We start from the raw sequence: 23,786 nt of genomic DNA on the forward strand, positions 1-23,786 counted from the left end.
CTGCCCAGTACGCACCCTCCACCCGTGAGCTTCTGTGGGCATCTCCACGTGACACTCGCGCAAGGATGAAGCAGGCAGAGTTCATTGGCCGCTCCGGCGCTCAGAAGGAAGTTGTGATTGGTCGCACTTTCTCCTAGAAGGCGGAGCCGGACGGGACACAGCCAATCAGGAGGGCCTTCCACGCGGATGACAGAGCCGGCTTGCGCCGTGGGTGCTCTTGCCTGTCAAGCCGAAGTTTGCGCAGGCCCCGTGGCGGGAGCGCGCGGGAGAGGGAGCGCGCGACCGGGGCAAGCCGGGCTCGGCTGAGTCAGGACGGTCACAGGCTGCAGCGGGGAGCGTAGCCGACGGGCCGGAGCGGCTGCTGCGTAGCGAGAAGGAGCAACGGCCGGGCGGGTTCTTAGGGTCGGGTAGAGGCTAAACCCGCTCCCCACTCAGGCCGCCCCCGCCGGCATAGTCCCCTCCGCCGCTTTGGGGAGTCACCCCCCCCCCGGTCCCCTCAGAGAGACCCCGCCTCGCCTCGCCTCTCCCGCGAGAGACTCCCCGCAGCGCCCGGCTCCCAGCATGGCTCTGCTCCAGCGCCTGGCCCGGCTCGCTGCCTACTTGCAGGACCCGCAGAAAGTGGCCGACTTCCAGCGGCTCTGCGGGGTGGAGGGGCCTCCGGGCTGGGCCGCCTCCCTTCCCCTCGCTGAGGCGCGCGGGGAGCCGGGGCCGTTAGCCAACGGCAGCTGCCCCGCCGTGAACGGCGGCGGAGGAGGCGATGGGTGGCCCCGGCTCAGAGCCGCCGCTGGCGGGGAGAAGCGGCGCCCGAAGGGGCTGGGGAACGGGGCGATCCCCGGGGGAGCCGGCGGGGAGGGAGCCCCGCAGCAGGAGGACGGGAAGGAGCCCCAGCAGATCTGGGGGAGGAGGCAGCCGCGCCGCAACTCCCTGACCGGGGAAGCCGCCTGCCAGGAGATTGCCATCCGCAACCCCTTCCTCTATTATCTGTTCAACCTGGGCACGGAGCTGGGCAACGAGCTCTTCTACATCCTCTTCTTCCCCTTCTGCATCTGGAACCTGGACGCCTGGGTGGGCAGGAGGCTCATCATCGTCTGGGTCTGGGTTATGTACCTGGGCCAGTGCACCAAGGATGTGATCCGCTGGCCGCGGCCTGCCTCCCCTCCCGTGGTGAAGCTGGAGGTCTTCTACAACTCCGAGTACAGCATGCCCTCCACCCACGCCATGTCGGGCACTGCCATCCCTCTGGCGCTGGTCCTGCTCAGCTACGGCAGGTGGCAGGTAACGCGCGCCCCTCTTTTTCATTGCAAGATGCACTCCACTGCCTTAATGGGAGGGGTGAACTGGTTTGGATAAAATACGAAACCTGTTCCTTCCTCCCCCCCTCCCCCAAAGTAATCTGTTCTTGAAAATGAATGTGAACTGAACCTTTGGGGGGGTGGGGTGTCATTCAGGTAAGTGTTTAGGTATCAGGAGGGAGACTTCTAGTATTTCCAGTTTTTATTTGAATAGTAACAATGTGCACAGTGTGCTCTAAATCTCTGTCTGCCCCCCTTCTTCAGAGACTTTTTGTAGCCTCAAGTGGTTTGGGCAAACTTTGTACTAGAAGCTGATCTTTTGGCAGGCTGATTGGTTTCATTGACCGAGCAACAGGAACTTTAGAGTTCAGTGATAATCTTACTTTTGCTTCTGATTTACCACTTGTCCTTGGCATCTCCTTTAGTTTAATAATCTCTTATCTGGGTGTTGAAGATGTAAATAATCCTCCAAAGTGCTGCGCAACTATAGAAGTACTAATTTTTATCAGGAACTGACTTCTGAATCTTTTCAGGTTTGCCCTTCTCTCATCTAAATCTTAATCTCAGGTATATTGCATCTTAAATCAGCAAGGTCAAGTTTAAATGATAAATTGTTGTACTCTAGGGATAATTAGATCATGTCATGTTTTCAGTTGCAGTAGTATTGCTGAAATTTTTGCTGTTTAACATATTGCTAGAAAATTCTCTACAAATACATGATCCTCGAGTTCTCTCGCACCACTTGCAGGGGCAGGTGAGCACAAGAGTTTTTGGTGGCTTTTTTGATCATTCTTTGATAGCAAGTGTTATAGACATAAGTTTCAATGCACTGCATATTAAGTAACAGCTACGTATTTGGAGGATACAGATCTCCTATGTCCAGTTTCTGTTAAAGGGGTTGATTTCTACTTGCAACATGTTTAGCATTTTCAAACTGCTGTCTGTACTGCTTTTCATATAGCTGTATAACTTTTAAGAAGTGCAGCAAATTGCTATGAGATACTTTCTGCTTAGTGACTAAAGAACCCTTATCTTTTCAGTCAGTGCTGTTAATGATCACTGGCTATTTACTGTCATAGCATGATGCTTGTGTTTTTTTTATCTCAGTCTGTGAAATGGGTTTTCTGAAAGGAGATTGCTGGTTGAAGGTTCATAACTGGGCAAGTATGGAGTTTAAACAAAGGTTGAGATTCAAAGTGCAGTAACTAAACCTTGGTAAAAATCGATCCACTCCCAAAAGTATAGTTATTTTGGATACCTACACTTTTTTTAGCCAAAGGCCAAGTGCCTTCTACTATACACCAAGTCCCCACCCACTTGATGTGCACAGGCATCTGATAGATCAAGGTGTTAAGGTTTACTTAATTAAATATATATATATATATAATTATTCAGTTATTAGTCACTGATTGTTTATAGTTTCACTATAAAGAGGTACTCTTAAAAATGGACCTTATTCAGCAACATGTGTATTCAGTCACAGTTGCTTACTTTTAGTGACAGAAAAATGTTTTATTGCCTTTAACCCCATTAGCAGTGGAGAGCTGACAGTCTGAGAATGATGTGAGTTGTAGTACTTTCTATATATCCTTAACAGAATAACTTACTAATGCCAGAGACACAATGTGGGTGAGGTAATATTTTATTGGACCAACTTCTGTTGGTGAGAGAGACAAGCTTTTGAGCCACACAGAATTCTTTTTCAGGTCAGGGAAAGGTACTCTGAGCATCACAGCTAAATGCAAGGTGGGACAGACAAGACTACAATGACACTGCATATGTTACTAATGCTAGTCAGTTATATCCATGAAAACCCTATGAAGGCAATGCTGGTAGTAATGTGTGGGAAGCAGAGTCAAGCTTGATTGTCAGAGTGACTTTACAGCCTTGGCAATCCGAGAAATAGTATTTTTACTGGTAAACTAACTACACTTGTTATGGAAACTCAAGTGATGACAAACATGGGACCCATGCTTTGGTTTGATTTGTTGTCACTATTCAGTGTAGAACCAAGCTTGACCTTTTCAGTAAATCAGCATCTTTTAAATGGATTGCTCTGCAATCTCTTGATTCCATGAAAAACTTAATTTCATATGAAATTATTTGCTTGAATAGTAGAGCACACTGCAACTAAAATTTGTTCAGGATAGTATCTGTCATCTGAAGAAGTATGACCAATCAGACAAGGATGCTTCAGAAACTTTATAGAAAATTGATGCTGTGAATAAATGTGCTGGACTTCCCATAAAAGTTAGGGCAGTAACATTTAAGTAGTTTCATTGACGCTTTTAAATATATTTTTATTCTTGTTGGGGAGAGGAGTTTGATTTATGTGGAGTGGATCTCTGTGATTGGGCCTAGATATTGAGAATCTCAGCTTTGACTCGTTGTGCTTATTGTCTTATACTAGGCCTTTTATTGTAGCTTGACATCTAACCAAGGAGGATGGCAATGTTTTTTTCTTTTGAAGCCTTTTTGTGCTGCTCATGAGTGCTGGCTATAAGGATTTGCTATGAAGCAGTTTAGAGGTACTCTCTCTACTGTACAATTGGGTGTACTGCATTCATAATAATTCCAGACTCTGCTAAAAGTTTGAACTCATGTCTCTTGTATAGTAGTGAAGTGCTCTGTTGATGGATTTTGTTGCATTACGTATTATGACTAAACTTTTTAAATAAAATGGATTTTTAGCACTGACTTCCCAAACTAATATTTCCAAAGGAATATTTAAAATTAGATTAGTGACATGAAACCATTAAACTAAATCTCTCCTGAAAACTCTCATTGTTTTCAGTGATGATGTAGCTGGTTGGTCCCAGGACTTCAAAGGCACATGGTGAGTGAGGTAATATAAGTTGGTCCAATAAAAGATATTACCTCACCCATCTTGTCTTTGAAAAACCCTACTTGTTTTAAAAACCTTGCAGAGTATTCTCACTAAGGGGTCACATCCTGCTTCCATCAAGGACAATGGCAAAACTCCTTTTGACTTCAGTTGTGCTGGATTGGGCAAAATTAGTGTATATTGTAGGGAACAACTCTGCAGAGATGCCTTTTATTCTTCAGTAGAAGAAAGTTAATAGTTTTAAAAATATTTTTGAAGTACTACTTTTTTGTATAGGTATTTTTTATGCCAATTACATAAAAACTACTCTTCTTGCTGCTACCTTCCACCAGGTGCAGTTCTTTTGCATTCATAGAATGCTGTTCTTAATGGAATTTTGTTAATTACTTTTCTCTTTAACAAATAAGTAGAGCTTGGTAAATCCTTTAGAAGTTAATGGCTTAGGCCCTTTTATTCATACAGAGTTGAAGCTTTAATTTGAAAAGAAAATTCCTGTTATCATAAGAGCCATAAGAAACATTCTAAATGTGAATCAAATATAAACTGATACACTATTGTCTGTCCTTGGATTCAGGAAGGCAACTCTAATACTTCTGCTGTTTCACATAGCCCTGTTCTACACTACGGTGTTAGGTCGGATTTAGCCGCATTGGGTCAATTTAAAGACTGCGTCCACACAACAAACTCCGTTCCGTCAACCTAAAGGGCTCTTAAAATTTACTTCTGTACTCCTCCCCGATGAGGGGAGTAGCACTAAAATGGACCTTGCTGGGTCAAATTTGGGGTAGTGCGGACGCAAATGAACGGTATTGGCCTCTGGGAGCTATCCCAGAGTGCTCCATTGTGACTGCTCTGGACAGCACTTTGAACTCTGATGTACTAGCCAGATACACAGGAAAAGCCCTGAGAACTTTTGAATTTCATTTCCTGTTTGGTCAGTGTGGTGAACTCAGCAGCACAGGTGACCATGCAGTCCCCGCCGACTCGTAGAGTGTAGAATGTTTCTACGCTCACCCTATCATCTCCGTCCCTGATGTTATCGCAGATTAGAAGACAAAAAAAATGCACTTGCAATAACATGTTTTCTGTTTTACATGCAGTCCTCCCACACTGATAGGGCACAGTTTAATGCATGGAGGTATTCAGTAGTAGAGGCCAGGAAAGAATTAAGTGAGCGTGAAGAGTGGAGGCAGGACATGATGCTGAGGCTAATGGGGGAGCAAAGGGACATGATAAAGAGTCTGTTGGGGGAGCAGGAAAGCCAACAAGAGCACAGACCCCCGCTGCATCCACTGTATAACCGCCTCCCCATGTTCCATAGCCTCCTCACCCAGACGCTCAAGAATGCATGAAACTGGTTTTCATAGCCTCTCTGATGTGCAGCGCACCTTGCTGTGCTCTTCTAATTGCCCTGGTGTCTGGCTGCTGAAAATCAGACACCAGGCAATTTTCCTCAACCTCCCACCCCGCCATAAATGTCTCCCGCTTACTCTCACAGATATTATGGAGCACATAGCAAGCAACAAAGGGAATGTTGGTTGCGCTGAGGTCTGACCAACAGCGCCAGCGAGCTTTTAAACGTCCAAAGGCACATTCTACCACCATTCTGCACTTGCTCAGTCTGTAGTTGAACAGCTCCTTACTACTGTCCAGGCTTCATGAGCCATGGGAGCAAAGGGTAGGCTGGGGTAGGTGCAACTGCACGGTGCTGCCGGCTGGGAGAGCAGCCTGCGGTAGAAGCCTCCAGCTCGCAGGAGAGCAGAGTTGCAGCGGAAGTGGTGGAGCCGTACACCATGCCCTGGAGGTTGCTAGGAGACGGGCAGGGAAGACGTTCCCCGAACCCCTGGCCAAGCTACATGTCTGATGAGGACAGCTACCAGTCCTACTGCACCGTCTGCTGCAGAGTTGCAGGAGAGCAGAGTTGCAGTGGAAGCGGTGGAGCTGTACATCATGGACGAGGACGGCTAGCCGTCCTACTGCACCATCTGCTGCGAAGGCACCCAGGAGCTGCTGCTGTGTAGCAATGCCAGCTGCTGCAGGTGCTTCTGTGTCAAATGCTTGGAGGCCCTGGTAGGGCAAGGTACCTCGGCCAAGGCAAAAGAGCAAGAGCCCTGGAGCTGTTACATGTGTCAACCACAGAAGTGCTCTGGGGTGTTACAGTGCCAACCGGACTGGAATGTATGGCTGCAAGACTTCTTCACCAGCGACAAAGGACAGGAATATGATGCACCTAAAATCTAAAAAGGCCCACGCATTTCAGAGTCACTACCCTTGATAACAGAACCTCAATGATTGCATTGGCTACTTGAGTCACAGCAGCCCCCTACAGTAGTCTTGCTCACAACAGCAGCAGTGACAGTGAGCTGAGCGGGCTCCATGCTTGCCATGGTATGGTGTCTGCACAGGTAACCCAGGAAAAAAGGCGTGAAACAGTTGTCTGCCGTTGCTTTCACGGAGGGAGGGGCGACTGACGACCTGTACCCCAAAGCACCCGCAACAATATTTTTGCCCTATCAGGCATTGGGAGCTTAACCCAGAATTCCAATGGGTGGTAGGAACTGTGGGATAGCTACCCACAGTGCACCGCTCCATAAGTCGATGCTAGCCATGTTAGTGAGGATGCAGTCCACCGAATTAATGTGCTTAATGTGGACATATGCAATCGACTGTCTAATAGACTTCTATAAAACCAACCTAATTTTGTAGTGTAGACATACCAATAGTTACCCATAAAGTACGGGTGGGACATAAATAAAACACTGGTTCCCGTCACTACTCTGGAAATAGTGGATTAATTTAAATTACCACTTGGGAGAGCTTTGAGCAACAGGGGACCGCAGTAGTAGTAGTCCCCATCTTTTGTGTGTTAAAGCTGAAAAGTATAGTATTCTATTTTGGTTTATTATTGACAGGACTCAAAGATCTCTACCTAGAGTGTGACATATGGAGCCCTAATCTATGGTCTGCAAATACCCCACATTTTACCATATTTCTTGAATTCTTTTGCACAACCGGAGAGACCTTGAAGTATTCTTGTTTCCAAAAGAACAGTATTGATCTTTTAGCAGCAAGAAAAAAAAAACTGTTTTGATAATACTTCATTATAGTTAACTGTTCTGTCCTCCTTGTAATATGACTTTAATTGATACTTATTTTGAGACTATATAGAAACTTGACTAATGAGCTCTCTATTTCAGCTATACCGGATTATGTTGACAAAATTCCTTCATTTTATTAAATTGTTTACTAAGGTGGAAAAACCCACAAACTTTATAATTTTACTTGGTGCCTTTGAGACACAAAGCAGATGCAATCTATCCATGGAAATTTAGATCCACTATTGTGGATATTAATACAATAGATGATGAAAATTGTAAAGAAAACTAATTAACTGGAAATAAGGGTGTCATGGATTTTTTTTAAAGGTGTATTCCCTTGTTCCTATCAAGATGTACATTCACACACCTTTTTCTAAATATATGATTTTTACCACAGTAAAAAAAATATAGGCACTCTCTACTCTTTAACCAATCTTCAATATTTTAAATATTATAAAGTGCCATGGGGGTAAGAGGTAATGTAAAAGCACTGTATGATGTAAACAGTTAACTGACATCTGATAAAATTTTCAAGAACTTTAGAGAGTTGCCTTAAAATTGCCTTAAAACAAAGGCAAGAGTCGGCTTCTGTCTTTAGCAGATTCCTTAGTCTGATTGCCTTCCTTTTAATCTAATCATTCTTCCTTAACTTTCCTGTAAATTATTGAAGTGTAATTCTTGTGAATTTTGATAAATGATTTAATTACCAATCATAGTAGTTGGTGAGCCAGATAAATTGAACCATTAAAATGTTGATTGAGTTTTCAATTGTAACCTTGTTTTGAACATTGTATTGTGTTATATTTGATTAGCTTAAGGGAACTACAAATAAAATGAGTGATATATTTACTTCACATTTGTTTGCTTATTCTTTTACTAAATCCTTAAAAGCACCCTAGATTTGTTCCTCTTGAAATTTCAGTGCAGGAGAACAACTTAGTTAAGAGTTAAAGGTAAATACATTGAATAACTGTGTATTTTTAATTGACTAAAATCCTATCACCACTACATAAGTTATATACTACATTCTCTTCACTTTGCTATTAGTGCTTTGGCACACAATTTGAGGGAGTTCTCAGTAATAGGAACATTTCTACCCAGCAGGATCATATTTATCCTGTAATGTCAGATGAAATAACTGATGCAGTTGTCAGGTTCTCAGGATCATGTTTAATTTATAAATTCACAGATAAAAATACTCAAATCTCATTGAAGATTGACCATATACTGTACATGCAAATAAGCTCCTTACATTCTATTTCTTGAACATTTTATGAAATACATTCAATAATGTATATTCAAATGTGTGTATTAGTAGACTAATGGTAGAACAGCCAGTAAAACTACAAATCATAGAGGTTTGTATCTATAAATTGACACCAATTGCAACTTCTTTACTTGGTAAATTATCCATAGCCTCATTATGTATAACAAAGCAAACATTGTTTTAATTTCAAATTGTCAGTCAGATCACATTTGATCAGTCCTTAGTTTTTTAAAAAACTAAATAAATTAAATAAAAAAATTTGCGCACACATCTTGTCATATTCTCATGACTTTGTAGGGTTGGCACAAATATGTAGTTAATATTTTCAGGGCTTGTCTACTAAAAACTGTAGTGAAGGGTGCAGTATTTTGCCATATTACTTGATTAAGAGATTTTGACAAAACGTATGATTTCTTTAAGGTCTTGAGAAATGTTTTGTATTAACGATTATAGATGCCCTTCATAAGGTTTGCACCTCGTAATCTTGTAAAGATAATGTAACAGTTCTTCCTTCCCTGTCATCACTAATAATCTTCTCATAAGCTTTCCTTGCCTGAATTATTTTCTGGAGTCTTATCTTGAGACTGATGCCCAGAGATGCTGAGCATCCAAAGGCACTTGGCACCCAGCAAGTTCCCATATTTACCCATATCTTGTAAATACCTTGATTCAGATAATGTCTCACTCTGGAAAGCATAGAGTAAATTTTTTTTTATAAATGAGTTATTAGTTATGTGGTTCACAGATCCATGACTCAGTTATGTGCAGCCTTGGAGGCGGAACAAACCTGGCAGTAAGGGAGATGTCTGTCCACCACAGAGAAACCACCAGATTTCATCATCCTCTTTAGGTTATGTCTACACTGCAGTTAAAAACTTGTAGTTGGCCTGTGCCAGCTGACTTGGAGTCATGGGGCTTGGACTAAGGGGCTATTTAACAGAGGTGTAGATGTTTGGGCTCAGGTTTACAGTCTAGGCTCTAGACCCTGCAAGGGGCAGAGGGTGCCAGAGCTTGGGTTCTGAGCCTGAACATCTGCACCACAATTAAACAGCCCCAAGACAGAGTCAGCTGGCACAGGCCAGCCCCAGGGTTTTAATTGCAGTGTAGACATACCCTTAAACTGCAGGCAGGCAGACCTGCTACAGAACATATATAAAGAAGTGGAGGTGAGGGAGGAGACAGCTGAAATTCTTGAGGCTCTGCTATTGTCAGCAGAGGCTATCCCCCTTTCTGTCCCTCCCCTCCTTGCTCATCTGTGTGGAATGCATCATGGGTAAGAAGCGAGAGAAAGCTGGACGTTGTCTTTTTTTTCCATAGATATTAAGGTCAGAAGGGACCATTATGATCATCTAGTCTGATCTCTTGCACAATGCAGTCCACTGAATCTCACCCACCCACTCCTGCAATAAACCTCTCACCTATGTCTGAGCTATTGAAGTCCTCAAATCATGGTTTAAAGACTTCAAGGTGCAGAGAATCCTCCAGCAAGTGACCTGTGCCCCACGCTGCAGAGGAAGGCAAAAAGCCCCCAGGGCCTCTTCCAATCTGCCCTGGGGGAAAATTCCTTCCCAACCCCAAATATGGCGATCAGCTGAACCCTGAGCATGTGGGCAAGATTCACCAGTCAGATACCCAGGAAAGAATTCTCTGTAGTAACTCAGATCCCACCCCATCTAACATTCCATCACAGGCCATTGGGCCTATTTACCATGAATAGTTAAAGATCAATTAATTGCCAGAATCATGTTGTCCCATCATACTATCTCCTCCATAAACTTATCAAGTTTAATCTTTAAGCTAGATGGGTCTTTTGCCTCCAGTGCTTCCCTTGGAAGGCTGTTCCAGAACTTCACTTCTCTGATGGTTAGAAACCTCGGTCTAATTTCAAGTCTAAACTTCCTGATGGCCATTTTATATCCATTTGTTCTTGTGTCCACACTGGTACTGAGCTTAAATAATTCCTCTCCCTCCCTGGTATTTATCCCTCTGATATATTTATAGAGCAATCATATCTCCCCTCAGCCTTCTTTTAGTTAGGCTAAACAAGCCAAGCTCCTTGAGTCTCCTTTGATAAGACAAAAAGAGTACTTGTGGCACCTTAGAGACTAACCAATTTATTTGAGCATAAGCTTTCGTGAGCTACAGCTCACTTCATCGGATGCATACTGTGGAAAGTTTAGAAGATCTTATTATATACACACAAAGCATGAAAAAAATACCTCCTCCCACCCCACTCTCCTGCTGGTAATAGCTTATCTAAAGTGATCACTCTCCTTACAATGTGTATGATAATCAAGTTGGGCCAAGCCTATTTCCCCTTGTTTTTTCCTACCCCCACCCCCCCAGACGTTCTTGTTAAACCCTGGATTTGTGCTGGAAATGGCCCACCTTGATTATCATACACATTGTAAGGAGAATGATCACTTTAGATAAGCTATTACCAGCAGGAGAGTGGGGTGGGAGGAGGTATTTTTTCATGCTTTGTGTGTATATAATATCTTCTAAACTTTCCACAGTATGCATCTGATGAAGTGAGCTGTAGCTCACGAAAGCTTATGCTCAAATAAATTGGTTAGTCTCTAAGGTGCCACAAGTACTCCTTTTCTTTTTGCGAATACAGACTAACACGGCTGTTACTCTGAAACCTTTCATAAGACAGGTTTTCCATTCCTCGGATCATCCTAGTAGCCCTTCTCTGTACCTGTTCCAGTTTGAATTCATCCTTCTTAAACATGGGAGACCAGAACTGCACATAGTATTCTAGATGAGGTCTCACCAGTGCCTTGTATAATGGTACTAACACCTCCTTATCTCTACTGGAAATACCTCTCCTGATGCACCCCAAGACCGCATTAGCTTTTTGCATGGCCATATCACATTGGCGGATCCCTCTGTTGATTGAGTGGCTGCACGGATGTCTGTGGTGACCCAGGTCCTTCTCGAGCTCAGGCTGAGACAGCATTTCCTGCAGCCTTCCTCCCTGAGCAGGACAGCTTCCAGGAAACATTGGCAGCACCTCACCATAAAATTACCCACACAGAGGCCCCAGGACTGTCATGAGTGGCAGCTCCTTACCACATGAGGGGTGTGTAAGTTGACACAATAGCAGAAGGCCAGGGGAGCCTTCCGCCCAGTTGCTGAAGCCCACGCTTACAGTCGTGAATGTTGGCCTGGAGCCCTGCCCCGCCTCTTTCTGACAGCTGCTGCGACAGCAGGGATTTACTGATAGAGACCCAGAGAGCAGACAGAAAAAGGAGAGTCTCATAAGGGACCCTCTGGCCCATCTGCTCCTAGTGTTCTGCAGCATACTCCTCTGTCCAGCCCTGGAGTGGCTTTGGGTTACTACCTGCCAGCAGTGTCCTACCAGTTCTATCTACCAGGTGCAGTATGTTGGTTAAGGATTATGTTTGAGTCACTGGGGTTGCAACCTGCTGCCCATGGAGTTGACTCAGTGTAAGGGGACTCAGCCCTCTATGGGGTGGTGGGGCATCACACCGCCTTGCTACATACTCTCTGCTGGGTTGGGACCTTCAGGCAGGGACTGTGCAAAATAGTTGTAGATAAGCCCAGGCCCTGGGTCAGGGCAGGGCAGCAAACAAACAGTCAGAAGCTCAGGCTCTCAGGCAGGGACTGAGCAAATAGTTCAACAGCAAACCCCAGGCTCCTGGCTTTGAGCGACCAGGGGGAGACTGCCACCCACAAGGTGGGTGGCAGGGGGGACGCAGGCCCACCCACTCCATTGCATCCCAGCCCCGGGCCCTAGCAGCGGCAGAAGATCCCACAGTAGGGATCCTGGCCGCAACACACTGACATTGATTCTGGCTGTGCTGCAGCCAGACTATGGTCAGCTGCCCCCGGGCAACTTCCGTACTCCCCCTTGTAGGGTACCTGGGTCAGGGTAGTGTCCTCGGAGGGTTCCAGCATCATGGATTCCTCCGGGTAACTGGCACCTGGTAGGCTTGGCAGCTCCTCTGGGTAGTTGGTGACAGGTAGGCTTAGCAGCTCCTCCATGCACCGGTCGGCATTAGGCATTGGCTGGTCCAGCCAGTCCCCAGGTCGGCTGTGGATTGCCGGGGTCTCCCAAGCCGGAGCCAGGCCACAGGCATCTGGCCTCTCCAGCGGCTGCAGCCCAAGTGAGCTCTGGGGTTGGGCTTTTCTACTTCCTGTCCTGCGCCTTGACCTCTGGGGGGCGGGCGCAGGATCCACTGGTTCCATCCACTTTGGTGTCTGGGGAGGTTCTTTTCTCTGCGGGGTGGTGGGGCACGACACTGCCTCGCTACACTCAGACTGTGTCTAGGAATCTCTCTCCAAAACAGGATGTGGGATCCTGGAAAGCCACCTTCTGCTCCTGGTGCAGCACAACCTTTCAGTTTGAACTCCCTCTTTCTAGGGCAAGAAATCTGCGCAAGAGAGTAGCCACAAGGTTCCATGGCCTTCCAGGAGACCCTCAATCTGAAATTTCTCTTGCTGTCTGAGGAAGAGCATCAACGGAGACATTAGAAAAAAAGGTTTCAGAGTAACAGCCGTGTTAGTCTGTATTCGCAAAAAGAAAAGGAGTACTTGTGGCACCTTAGAGAAGGTCTTCTGCAGTTTCTACGGTATGCATCCGATGAAGTGAGCTGTAGCTCACGAAAGCTCATGCTCAAATAAATTGGTTAGTCTCTAAGGTGCCACAAGTACTCCTTTTCTTTTTATTAGAAAAAAAGGAGTCTCAGATGTTCAGACCCCTCTAGTCATCCCACTGTGAAGCTCTAAGGGAAGAAAAAGGGCTTCCCAATCTCTCTGTTTTATGAAGAATCTGATTCAGGTAATTTCTCTAGGAAGCACTCTAAGGGCTTGTCTACAAGGGGCTTTGCTTTATGACAAACCAGTGTGTGACTCTACACTACAGTAGCTTACCGTGCATTAACATTCCATGTGGATGGTGCTACAGCACATTAAGAGTTGCTTAGTGCACTGTAGCATCATCCACATAGGAAAGAGTAGATAAGACTTGTAGATAAGTCCTCAAGAGATACAAAGTGAAATGTTTCCCTCAAGCTACATAAATCTGTGGAATGCAGCAAGGCAGATGCCTCCCGTGCTCACCTTTCTGAAGTGCAGCATAACAATCAGTGCAGAAAGCAGCAGACCATAGCCATGAACTGTTTCCTCTAGGTGTGCATAGTTGAAACCCTACAAAAGGAAATTCTCCCCACTTATGGAAGGAAATCAGAATTGGAGAATCAAATCAGAATTGGAGAATCAAAGTTAAATAAAATAACCCCCCCCCCCGCCCACAAGCTGGACTCTCAGAGAAGAGTATACTGAGTATTCTAAATCACTATTATAAGGTCTGCAGATGCCGTAGACAAGCTATAGCTATATATCCCTCTTTATGCACCTTGGGAGGGTATAATAGTGGGATAGGGATTTCCTGTCACACCTAAAAGATGAGGAAAGTATCGGACAATCATCCGCGACTGCCACTGTGAGTTGTTGCCCTAATATCCTGGGTGTTGCTATCAGCCTTTGTTGCAGGTTGCTGTGCCTTGCCTCCACCTTCTAATCCAAGCAGATGGCTGTGCAGTCATGATGGGGACAGCAGCTCAGATGTAGAAGAACCAGCAGGCAAAAAGGGCATGTTGGTCCACTGTATTTTTTTACCCTGCCCCTGGCTTCCATTCTGTAAGCTCAGAAGTTTCCTCAGTGTGTAATAGTCAAAATTATCCTGGTATCTCTTATAAAAATAAATGTGCCTGTTTCTCTCGTGGTCAGGAACTCATCTTTTCTAACTGAGACTTTTTTTTTTTTAAATACCTGCAAGACTGTCTTCCTCACTATCCAACCCCATCACAGTACTCTTAGCCCCTTCCTTCTGGCATGAAAGCTATTGGGAGCAGCAGGCCCCAAGAGTAAACAAACATACGTGATATCTGTTAATCTGATACTGTAACTGCCCATTCATGCTTTCACAAGCAGTGATAATATGGGTGCACAATATTGTAAGTATGGTCTCTCTCAACCTATTTAAAAAGAGAATGGTATAGTCTAAGGGCTTCTCCCTAAGGAGGAAGAATCAGTTCATGCAGATAGTCATACTAGATCTCTTATGAATGGGAGCAATAGAACCTGTCCCCTCTCCAGAGAGGAAACAAGGTCTTTACTCCATATTGTTCCTGGTCTCTTCTCCCCTCTTGCCCCTTCCCCCGCAAATCAGAAGGCCATAAAGAGAAGTTCTTGACCTCAAGTATCTCAACAGTTCCATGAAGAAATCAAAATTCAGTATAGAGACCTTAAAATCCACAGTGGCTGCCAACAACAAAAGGAACTGCATGATATCAATGGATTTGAAGGATGCCTATCTCCATACGAGGAAGGATGGCCACCCGGTTTGGGCACTCGCCTGGGGTATGGCAGACCTAGGTTCCAATCCCTGCTCTGCCATGGACTTCCTGTGTGACCTGGGGCTGGTCCCTTAGCCTCTCTGTGCCTCAGTTCCCCATCTGTAAAATATGGGTCCCAGAGGTGAGATGGGCACTGCCAAATTAAAACCACTCATTGAAATGTCATGAAATGGCACCCCTATGGACCAAGTTGGTCACAGGATATACACACACTATTGCTGTATAATAGTTACTGCTCAATCTAACAGTCTAACTGATGCTTCCTAAGCTTTGCTCTCAGAGCACAACACTATCAATACAGGTCCTTGCCCTTTGGCTTAGTAACAATATGGCAAGTATTTACAAAAGTGCTGATAGTGTTAATAATAGCTCTTGGACTGGAGAGGGTCTGAAACTACTTACCCTTTCCTGTGTGACCTCATCCAGAGCCACTGTCAAAGATGGCTCCACGCGATAAGGATGCTGCAGAGCCACAGTTTTGTGAAATCAGTTAACGTTGACTCAATGGATTCCTCATCGTGGAGTCGACATAGACATGGTCCTTTATAAAGTTTCTATTTTCAGGAAAGAGAAGAGAAGCTGAGAAATTGTAACAGAAGTCAGTCTCTCAAGGGAGACCTTCATATGCTTCTGTTTCCCCTGGGATCAGTGGTCTTCATTGTAGATATTCTTAGTGGCTCATGCTCACAGGAGATCGCTACAGAGCTGCTTCTTATCTGACCTTCAGCGAAGGTCTATTTCCCCAGCAGGATTCTCAGGTCATTCAGATGGTGAATGTGTCTCGGCAGATTTAAGTTAGGAATTCTAATAGGCAAACCAGTTGGGACATTTATCACCAAGATGCAAGCATAGAGGGATGGGGTGTTCACAAGGTGTCAAGAACTTTCCAAGGGTTCTGATGGAAACGAGAGCAAGCGCAGCATAAATTGGTGAGAGCTCAGGACAATCTGATACAGTCTCTAGTTTCTGCTCCCACATGTGGACTTACCTAATGTTGATCATGACAACACCTCAGCCATGTCATATGTCAGCAGGCAAAGGGGAACAAGGTCTACAGTCCCTCAAGGAGAAGCTCACCTTCTGATGACTTGGCCAGTCAATTCACTCTCTTCACATCCAAGGGAAAATAAATGTTATGGCTGGCTGGCTCAGCAGGCCAAAATTTGATTTATCCTGATTGGGAACTATGGCCAGATGTGTTCCATTTACTTGGAGAGGAATCTGGTCTCCCAGCAATAATTTGTTTGCCTCCCACTTGAATTGCAAAGTTTTTCAGTGTTCTTCTCAGGCTGGTGGAATCACAAAGCCAAGGCAACAGATGCTTTGTCAGAAAGATGGCCCAAAGGGATTCTTTTATTTATGTCTTTCCCTCCCTTTTCTCTCCTTGCCAGAACATTACAGAGGATCAGCAGAGAAGCAGCACTGGTAATTCTGGCTTCCCCAATGTGGCCAAGGAAGCCTTTTTTGACATGGTACAAAAAGCTCCTCTATGTTTTCTGTCCAGAAAGGATCTAATATTACAGGGGCCAGTTAGGCATCAGAAGCCAGGCAGTCTGAACCTAATTGCTAAGTTCTTGAACAGAGCCCCTTAAGCCAAATAGGTTATTTAGAGGAGGTAATAGCCATACTTTTAGCTTCTAGAAAGGCCTGGTTGAGGTTTTCCTGTTGGTACCAGGACAAGGGTCTACATCTGCATTTTTCATTAATTTCTTCAAGATGGACTTGGGCTAGGCCTGGCAGTTCAGACACTCAAAGATCAAGTTGTTGCTTCATCTACTATTATTAATGCAGTAGATGAGTAGTGGATTTCATCTTAGCTACATGACTGGCAGGTATTTTTAGAGCAGCATCTCAAATACATCCTCCCAAGTACACAGAGTTCTTCCATAGAAGCTTGCCTAAGTGGTCTTTTTTGACAGCAGTCATGTTAGTTCCCAGGTGTTTGAGTTGGGAGCTTCTTTCCTGCAATGCTGAAACTTCTGTGAAGATAGTGGTACTTAGAACCAACCTTGTCTTCATTTCAGAAGTATCTGAAACTGAATGTGAAGATGATGCATAGGTTCCAGCTGGTACAGAATGGAGCTGCCTGCCATCTCTATTGCTCATCAGGTTTGTGCTCGGACCCTTTACTGGCTCCCAGTGAACTTCCGATGCTAGTTTAAGGCTTTGGTCGTAAATTTCAAAGCAATTAATAGATTAAGCCCCACCTACATGAAAGACCAAATTTTGATCTGTGAACCATCACAACAGCTGTGCTTTTCTGGGACAATGCAGATCACTAAGACCAAGACCAAGCATGTGAGAGCTGAAAACAACACACGTTCTCTGTCAAGTGGTTCCATCTGTGGAACAATCTTCAGAGGAGATCAGGTGAGTCTGACCATCTTTAGGAAATGTTGCAAAGCTTTTCTCTTTGAGAGAGCCTTTCTGCCATAAATGACAGGTTTCAGAGTAACAGCCGTGTTAGTCTGTATTTCTTTTTGCGAATACAAGTACTCCTTTTCTTTCTGCCATAAATGACACTTGCAAATCAAAGACTTATTTTATTCCCAACTCCCCACCCAAAAAATATCCCTACCACAAACTGAGTTCTGACCCCATAAAGGGAGAAGTGCCACAGACTCCATAAGTCCACTAAGGACTTTACTACTGTTGTTGATTTTTATCTGAAAGACACTCAGGCCCAGATTTTTGAAGGCATTTAGGCCTTGCTGCATTCGGTGTTGCAAAACCTACCTGATTTATAGCCTAAGTGTCATTTTCAAAAGGGATTTAGGCACTAGAAACTAAAATCCCATTGACAGTTAATAGGGTTTAGGCTCCTAAGTACTTAAATCCCTTGTGAAAAATGAGATTTAGGCTGCTGAATCATTTAGGTGTTGCAACACTGAGTGCAACAACACCTAAATACCTTTAAAAACTGAGCCTCAGATGCTATGGAGTTGGGTGTTGGTACAAAACTTAAATTGTATTATTGCTATGGGCAACTTTTCTTTAGTTGGCTTTCCACTGAGTCCTATTAAAATACTCTTGTATCTTGACTGTAATACCTAACAGATCTGAAATTGAAATGCATCCTTTCTGTGTCTTGTTTTCAACCACCTAAACTGGTTCAGAGCTTGGAAAAAACTCACTCACGAACTAAATCTTCCAGATGGGGTGGAAAAATACTTGGTTTGATACACCCCAAAGGCTTGCCTACTTAATATCCATTGGTACACAGTTCTGTCCTCCCCAAGAATAAATATATTCTGGTACACTGAAACAAACTCACTTTAACCTGTCAATTAATATTTGATAGAGTAGAAATAGAGGGAATTAAAATTCATGCTCTTCTGCTTCTTGAAAAGCAGATGGTGAACTGATTCTGGTTGGAGTCCATTCTTACAGTATCAGCCTAACAACCGTGCTTTTGTAAAGAACAAATAGCAGACTATCTTTGAATTGAGGGGTGCTTATTTGGAAAGTAAGGCATTGAAAGGTGGGTCTTGAATGCTGTTGTGTTGCTACATCTTCAGAAGAGCTTTAAGTTACAACAGTAACAAACTATTTATTGAAAGTAGCAAATAAGATTTTTGAAAGGACACACGATAGATATTTCAAGAAAATTTGTTAAATTCCATTAGAAAAAGAACACTTCTGTGTGTACAACACAGGCCATAAAATTTCGCTGTCACACCCTGCATTGACCCCAATGACTTGTTTGGCTAAAACATATCTGCCTGATTTTAAGACATTAAGTAATGGAGAATCCACAACATCCCTTTGTAACTCTTCTTGTTAAAAAAAGAAAAAAAGTGCCTTATTTTTAATTTGAATTTGTCTAACTTTAACTTCCAGCCATTGGCTCTTGTTGTTGTTTTCCTCCTCTCAATTAAAGAACCTGTTAGTACCTAGTATTTTCTCCCTGTGAAGGTACTTAGACACTGTAATCAAGTACCTCTCAATCATTCTGATAAACTAAACAGATTAAGCTGTTTAAGTCTCTCACTGGGAGACATTTTGTCCACCCCGTCTAATAATTTTTGTTGTTTTTTCTGGCACCTTCTCCAATTTTTCCACATCCTTTTAAATGAAGAGCTGTATGCATTGTTCCAGTATCTGTATCACCAACGCTCCACAGAGAGATCAAATCACCTTACTCCTCACTCCTACGCAGCAGTACTGGTGGTGGTTTCATTTTATAGATCAGAACAGCTGCTTCAGCAAAACATGTTGAGAAAATGGGACAAAATTGCAGTATAACGGTAGTCTGTTAGATAAAATATAGAGGAAGACGTCTTTCGTTTCAGGACACGTTGCAATTTTACATTGTAGTCACTTAATTTCTAACATAGAATCATAGAATATCAGGGTTGGAAGGGACCTCAGGAGGTCATCTAGTCCAACCCCCTGCTCAGAGCAGGACCAATCCCCAACTAAATCATCCCAGCCAGGACTTTGTCAAGCCTGACCTTAAAAGTACCTGAGGAAGGAGATTCCACCACCTCCATAGGTAACACATTCCAGTGTTTCACCACCCTCCTAGTGAAAAAGTTTTTCCTAATATCCAACCTAAACCTCACCCACTGCAACTTGAGACCATTACTCCTTGTCCTGTCCTCTTCCACCACTGAGAATAGTCTAGAACCATCCTCTCTGGAACCACCTTTCAGGTAGTTGAAAGCAGCTATCAAATCCCCCCTCATTCTTCTCTTCCGCAGACTAAACAGTCCCAGTTCCCTCAGCCTCTCCTCATAAGTCATATGTTCCAGTCCCCTAATCATTTTTGTTGCACTCTGCTGGACTCTTTCCAATTTTCCACATCCTTCTTGTAGTGTGGGGCCCAAAACTGGACACAGTACTCCAGATGAGGCCTCACCAATGTCGAATAGAGGGGAACGATCACGTCCCTCGATCTGCTGGCAGTGCCCCACCTATACATCCCAAAATGCCATTGGCCGTCTTGGCAACAAGGGCACACTGTTGACTCATATCCAGCTTCTCGTCCACTAGGTCGTAGGTCCTTTTCTGCAGAACTGCTGCCGAGCCATTGGGTCCCTAGTCTGTAGCGGTGCATGGGATTCTTCTGTCCTAAGTGCAGGACTCTGCACTTGTCCTTGTTGAACCTCATCAGATTTCTTTTGGCCCAATCCTCTAATTGTCTAGGGCCCACTGTATCCTATCCCTACCCTCCAGCGTATCTACCTCTCCTCCCAGTTTAGTGTCATCTGCAAACTTGCTGAGGGTGCAATCCACACCATTCTCCAGATCATTTATGAAGATATTGAACAAAACCGGCCCGAGGACCGACCCTTGGGGCACTTCACTTGATACCGGCTGCCAACTAGACATGGAGCCATTGATCACTACCCGTTGAGCCCAACAATCTAGCCAACTTTCTATCCACCTTTATAGTCCATTCATCCAGCCCATACTTCTTTAACTTGCTGGCAAGAATACTGTGGGAGACCGTGTCAAAAGCTTTGCTAAAGTCAAGGAACAACACACCCACCGCTTTCCCTTCATCCACAGAGCCAGTTATCTCATCGTAGAAGGCAATTAGATTAGTCAGGCATGACTTGCCCTTGGTGAATTCATGCTGATTGTTCCTGATCACTTTCCTCTCCTCTAAGTGCTTCAGAATTGATTCCTTGAGGACCTGCTCCATGATTTTCCCAGGAACGGAGGTGAGGCTGACTGGCCTGTAGTTCCCAGGATCCTCCTCCTTCCCTTTTTTAAAGATGGGCACTACATTAGCCTTTTTCCAGTCATCCGGGACTTCCCCCAATCACCATGAGTTTTCAAAGATAATGGCCAGTGGCTCTGCAATCACATCCGCCAACTCCTTTAGCACTCTCGGATGCAGCGCATCCGGCCCCATGGACTTGTGCTCGTCTAGCTTTTCTAAATAGTCCCGAACCACTTCTTTCTCCACAGAGGGCTGGTCACCTCCTCCCCACGCTGTGCTGCCCAGTACAGCAGTCTGGGAGCTGACCTTGTTCGTGAAGACAGAGGCAAAAAAAGCATTGAGTACATTAGCTTTTTCCACATCCTCTGTCACTAGGTTGCCTCCCTCATTCAGTAATGGGCCCACACTTTCCTTGACTTTCTTCTTGTTGCTAACATACCTGAAGAAACCCTTCTTGTTACTCTTAACATCTCTTGCTAGGTGCAATTCCAGGTGTGATTTGGCCTTCCTGATTTCACTCCTGCATCCCCGAGCAATATTTTTATACTCTTCCCTGGTCATTTGTCCAATCTTCTACTTCTTGTAAGCTTCTTTTTTTGTGTTCAAGATCAGCAAGGATTTCACTGTTAAGCCAAGCTGGTCGCCTGCCATATTTACTATTCTTGCTACACTTGGGGATGGTTTGTCCCTGTAACCTCAATATGGATTCTTTAAAATACAGCCAGCTCTCCTGGACTCCTTTCCCCCTCATTTTATTCTCCCAGGGGATCCTGTCCATCAGTTCCCTGAGGGAATCAAAGTCTGCTTTTCTGAAGTCCAGGGTCCGTATTCTGCTGCTCTCCTTTCTTCCCTGTGTCAGGATCCTGAACTCGACCATCTCATGGTCACTGCCTCCCAGGTTCCCATCCACTTTTGCTTCCCCTACTAATTCTTCCTGGTTTGTGAGCAGCAGGTCAAGAAGAGCTCTGCCCCTAGTTGGTTCCTCCAGCACTTGCACCAGGAAATTGTCCCCTACACTTTCCAAAAACTTCCTGGATTGTCTGTGCACCGCTGTATTGCTCTCCCAGCGGATATCAGGGTGATTGAAGTCTCCCATGAGAACCAGGGCCTGCGATCTAGTAACTTCCGTGAGTTACCGGAAGAAAGCCTTGTCCACCTCATCCCCCTGGTCCGGTGGTCTATAGCATACTCCCACCACGACATCACCCTTGTTGCTCACGCTTCTAAACTTAATCCAGAGACTTTCAGGTTTTTCTGCAGTTTCATACTTGAGCTCTAAGCAGTCCTACTGCTCCCTTACATACAGTGCAACTCCCCCACCTTTTCTGCCCTGCCTGTCCTTCCTGAACAGTTGATATCCATCCATGACAGTACTCCAGTCATGTGAGTTATCCCACCAAATCTCTGTTATTCCATCATAATTCCTTGACTGTGCCAGGACTTCCAGTTCTCCCTGCTTGTTTCCAAGGCTTCTTGCATTTGTGTATAGGCACTTGAGATAACTCGCTGATCATCCCTCTTTCTCAGTATGAGGCAGGACCCCTGCCCTCTCGCGCGCTCCTGCTCGTGCTTCCTCCCGGTATCCCACTTCCCCACTTACCTCAGGGCTTTGGTCTCCTTCCCCTGGTGAACCTAGTTTAAAGCCCTCCTCACTAGGTTAGCCAGCCTGCTTGCGAAGATGCTCTGCCCTCTCTTAGTTAGGTGGAGCCCGTCTCTATCTAGATCTCCTCCTTCTTGGAACACCATCCCATGGTCAAAGAATCCAAAGCCTTCTCTCCGACACCACCTGCGTAGCCATTTGTTGACTTCCACGATTCGACGGTCTCTACCCAGGCCTTTTCCTTCCACGGGCAGGATGGACGAGAAGACCACTTGTGCCTCAAACTCCTTTATCCTTCTTCCCATGATGATGTAGATTTTATATTCTGCCACATACCCCTATAAAGGTCAGTTCTCAAAGTCATATCTCCTGAAATATTACGGACCTGCCTGCCTGGAGTCTTCTGCATCAGCCTAAGGGTGGTAGATGTCTGAAATTTCAAAGTCTAATCCCGGGCTGCTAGTAGGGAGAGGAGCATGCTTACTTTCTCTCCTCCAGGCCCCTCATCAGGTGGTTGGGAGGAGGGGTGATAGGGTTTCTGGTACTGTTCTGCCTGCAGTCTTGTGGCTGCTGCTATGGAGCTGTCATTCATACCCTACTCTTTTCTTAGCTTTCTGCCCTTACCCTACTTTCTGTTGGGGTCCTTCTCCCAAATAAATACTCCAGTTTGTCTGCTTCTCATAATTTCTGTGAGCAGCAGGAAAATGTAAATGACCTGATTCTTAGTTCTTATAAAGAAAAGGAGTACTTGTGGCACCTTAGAGACTAACAAATTTATTTAAGCATAAGCTTTCGTGAGCTGCTGCTCACTTCATCGGATGCATTCAGTGGAAAATACAGTGAGGAGATTTATATACATTAGAGAGCATGAAACAATGGGTGTTACCATACACACTGTAACCAAAGTGATCACTTAAGGTGAGCTATTACCAGCAGGAGAGTGGGGACAGGGACGGAACCTTTTGTAGTGATAATCAAGGTGGGCCATTTTCAGCAGTTGACAAGTTCTTATAGTTTCCTATTAGTGAAAACTGACATGAGTCTGGTCAACTTTTACTCTGTGGTAGCAAAGCTTAGTACAGCAGCCAAGGCATTGGGGCTTTCTGTCTAGACTTAAGAAAATAACTTTCCCTTCACATCTGAAAATTTAATTATCTCTGCAATCATAAGCTCTGTAAAAGCTGTCTGAGGGTTTAGCTAGAAGAAACTTCTGATCTTGCCATTTCTGAGGGAGGAGAATACTGTTTCCCTCAACTATTTTGGATGCTATGGCCTACTTCTGGGGGATAGAAAAAAGGGGCAAAATGTGAATTTTAATGTGATTAAATGGATTAAAATCAAATTTTTTTTAATTCTCAAACACAGAATTACTGTATACACACAACAAAACTACACTTGGAACCCTGTTCTCATGCTAGAATCCCGGCATTAGAAAGAAGGTTGAAAAAGGCCTAGCTTTTTTTAACTGAGAAGGAAGGGAAAATACCTTCTTTTTTTTTTTTTTTAAAGCAGAATTTCCTTTTCACCTATACAGAAAACTGGAGTCTAAGCTAAAAGAAATGGGTGTCTAGAGTCCTCTTTGGAACTCCCCTCCACGAAGGGAGGGGAATTTTCTGACCCTGGGTCA

The 23,786-nt window shown here is 44.6% G+C and overlaps 1 protein-coding gene across 1 annotated transcript in view; it reads left to right on the forward strand.

Annotated features, from left to right (window-relative positions):
* Nucleotides 1-263: 263 nt before the first annotated feature.
* The window catches only part of SGPP1 (sphingosine-1-phosphate phosphatase 1), a 41,339-nt gene continuing 17,816 nt past the window's right edge, over nt 264-23,786 (forward strand). The window contains exon 1 of the mRNA XM_084631758.1: nt 264-1,275. Within this exon, the coding sequence (XP_084487884.1) occupies nt 562-1,275 (714 nt within the window). The 5' untranslated portion in view covers nt 264-561. The remainder of the gene's footprint in view (nt 1,276-23,786) is intronic.

The sequence above is a fragment of the Lepidochelys olivacea genome, assembly GCF_965140295.1.
Source record: "Lepidochelys olivacea isolate rLepOli2 genome assembly, chromosome: 6".
Taxonomy (NCBI): Eukaryota; Metazoa; Chordata; order Testudines; family Cheloniidae; genus Lepidochelys; species Lepidochelys olivacea.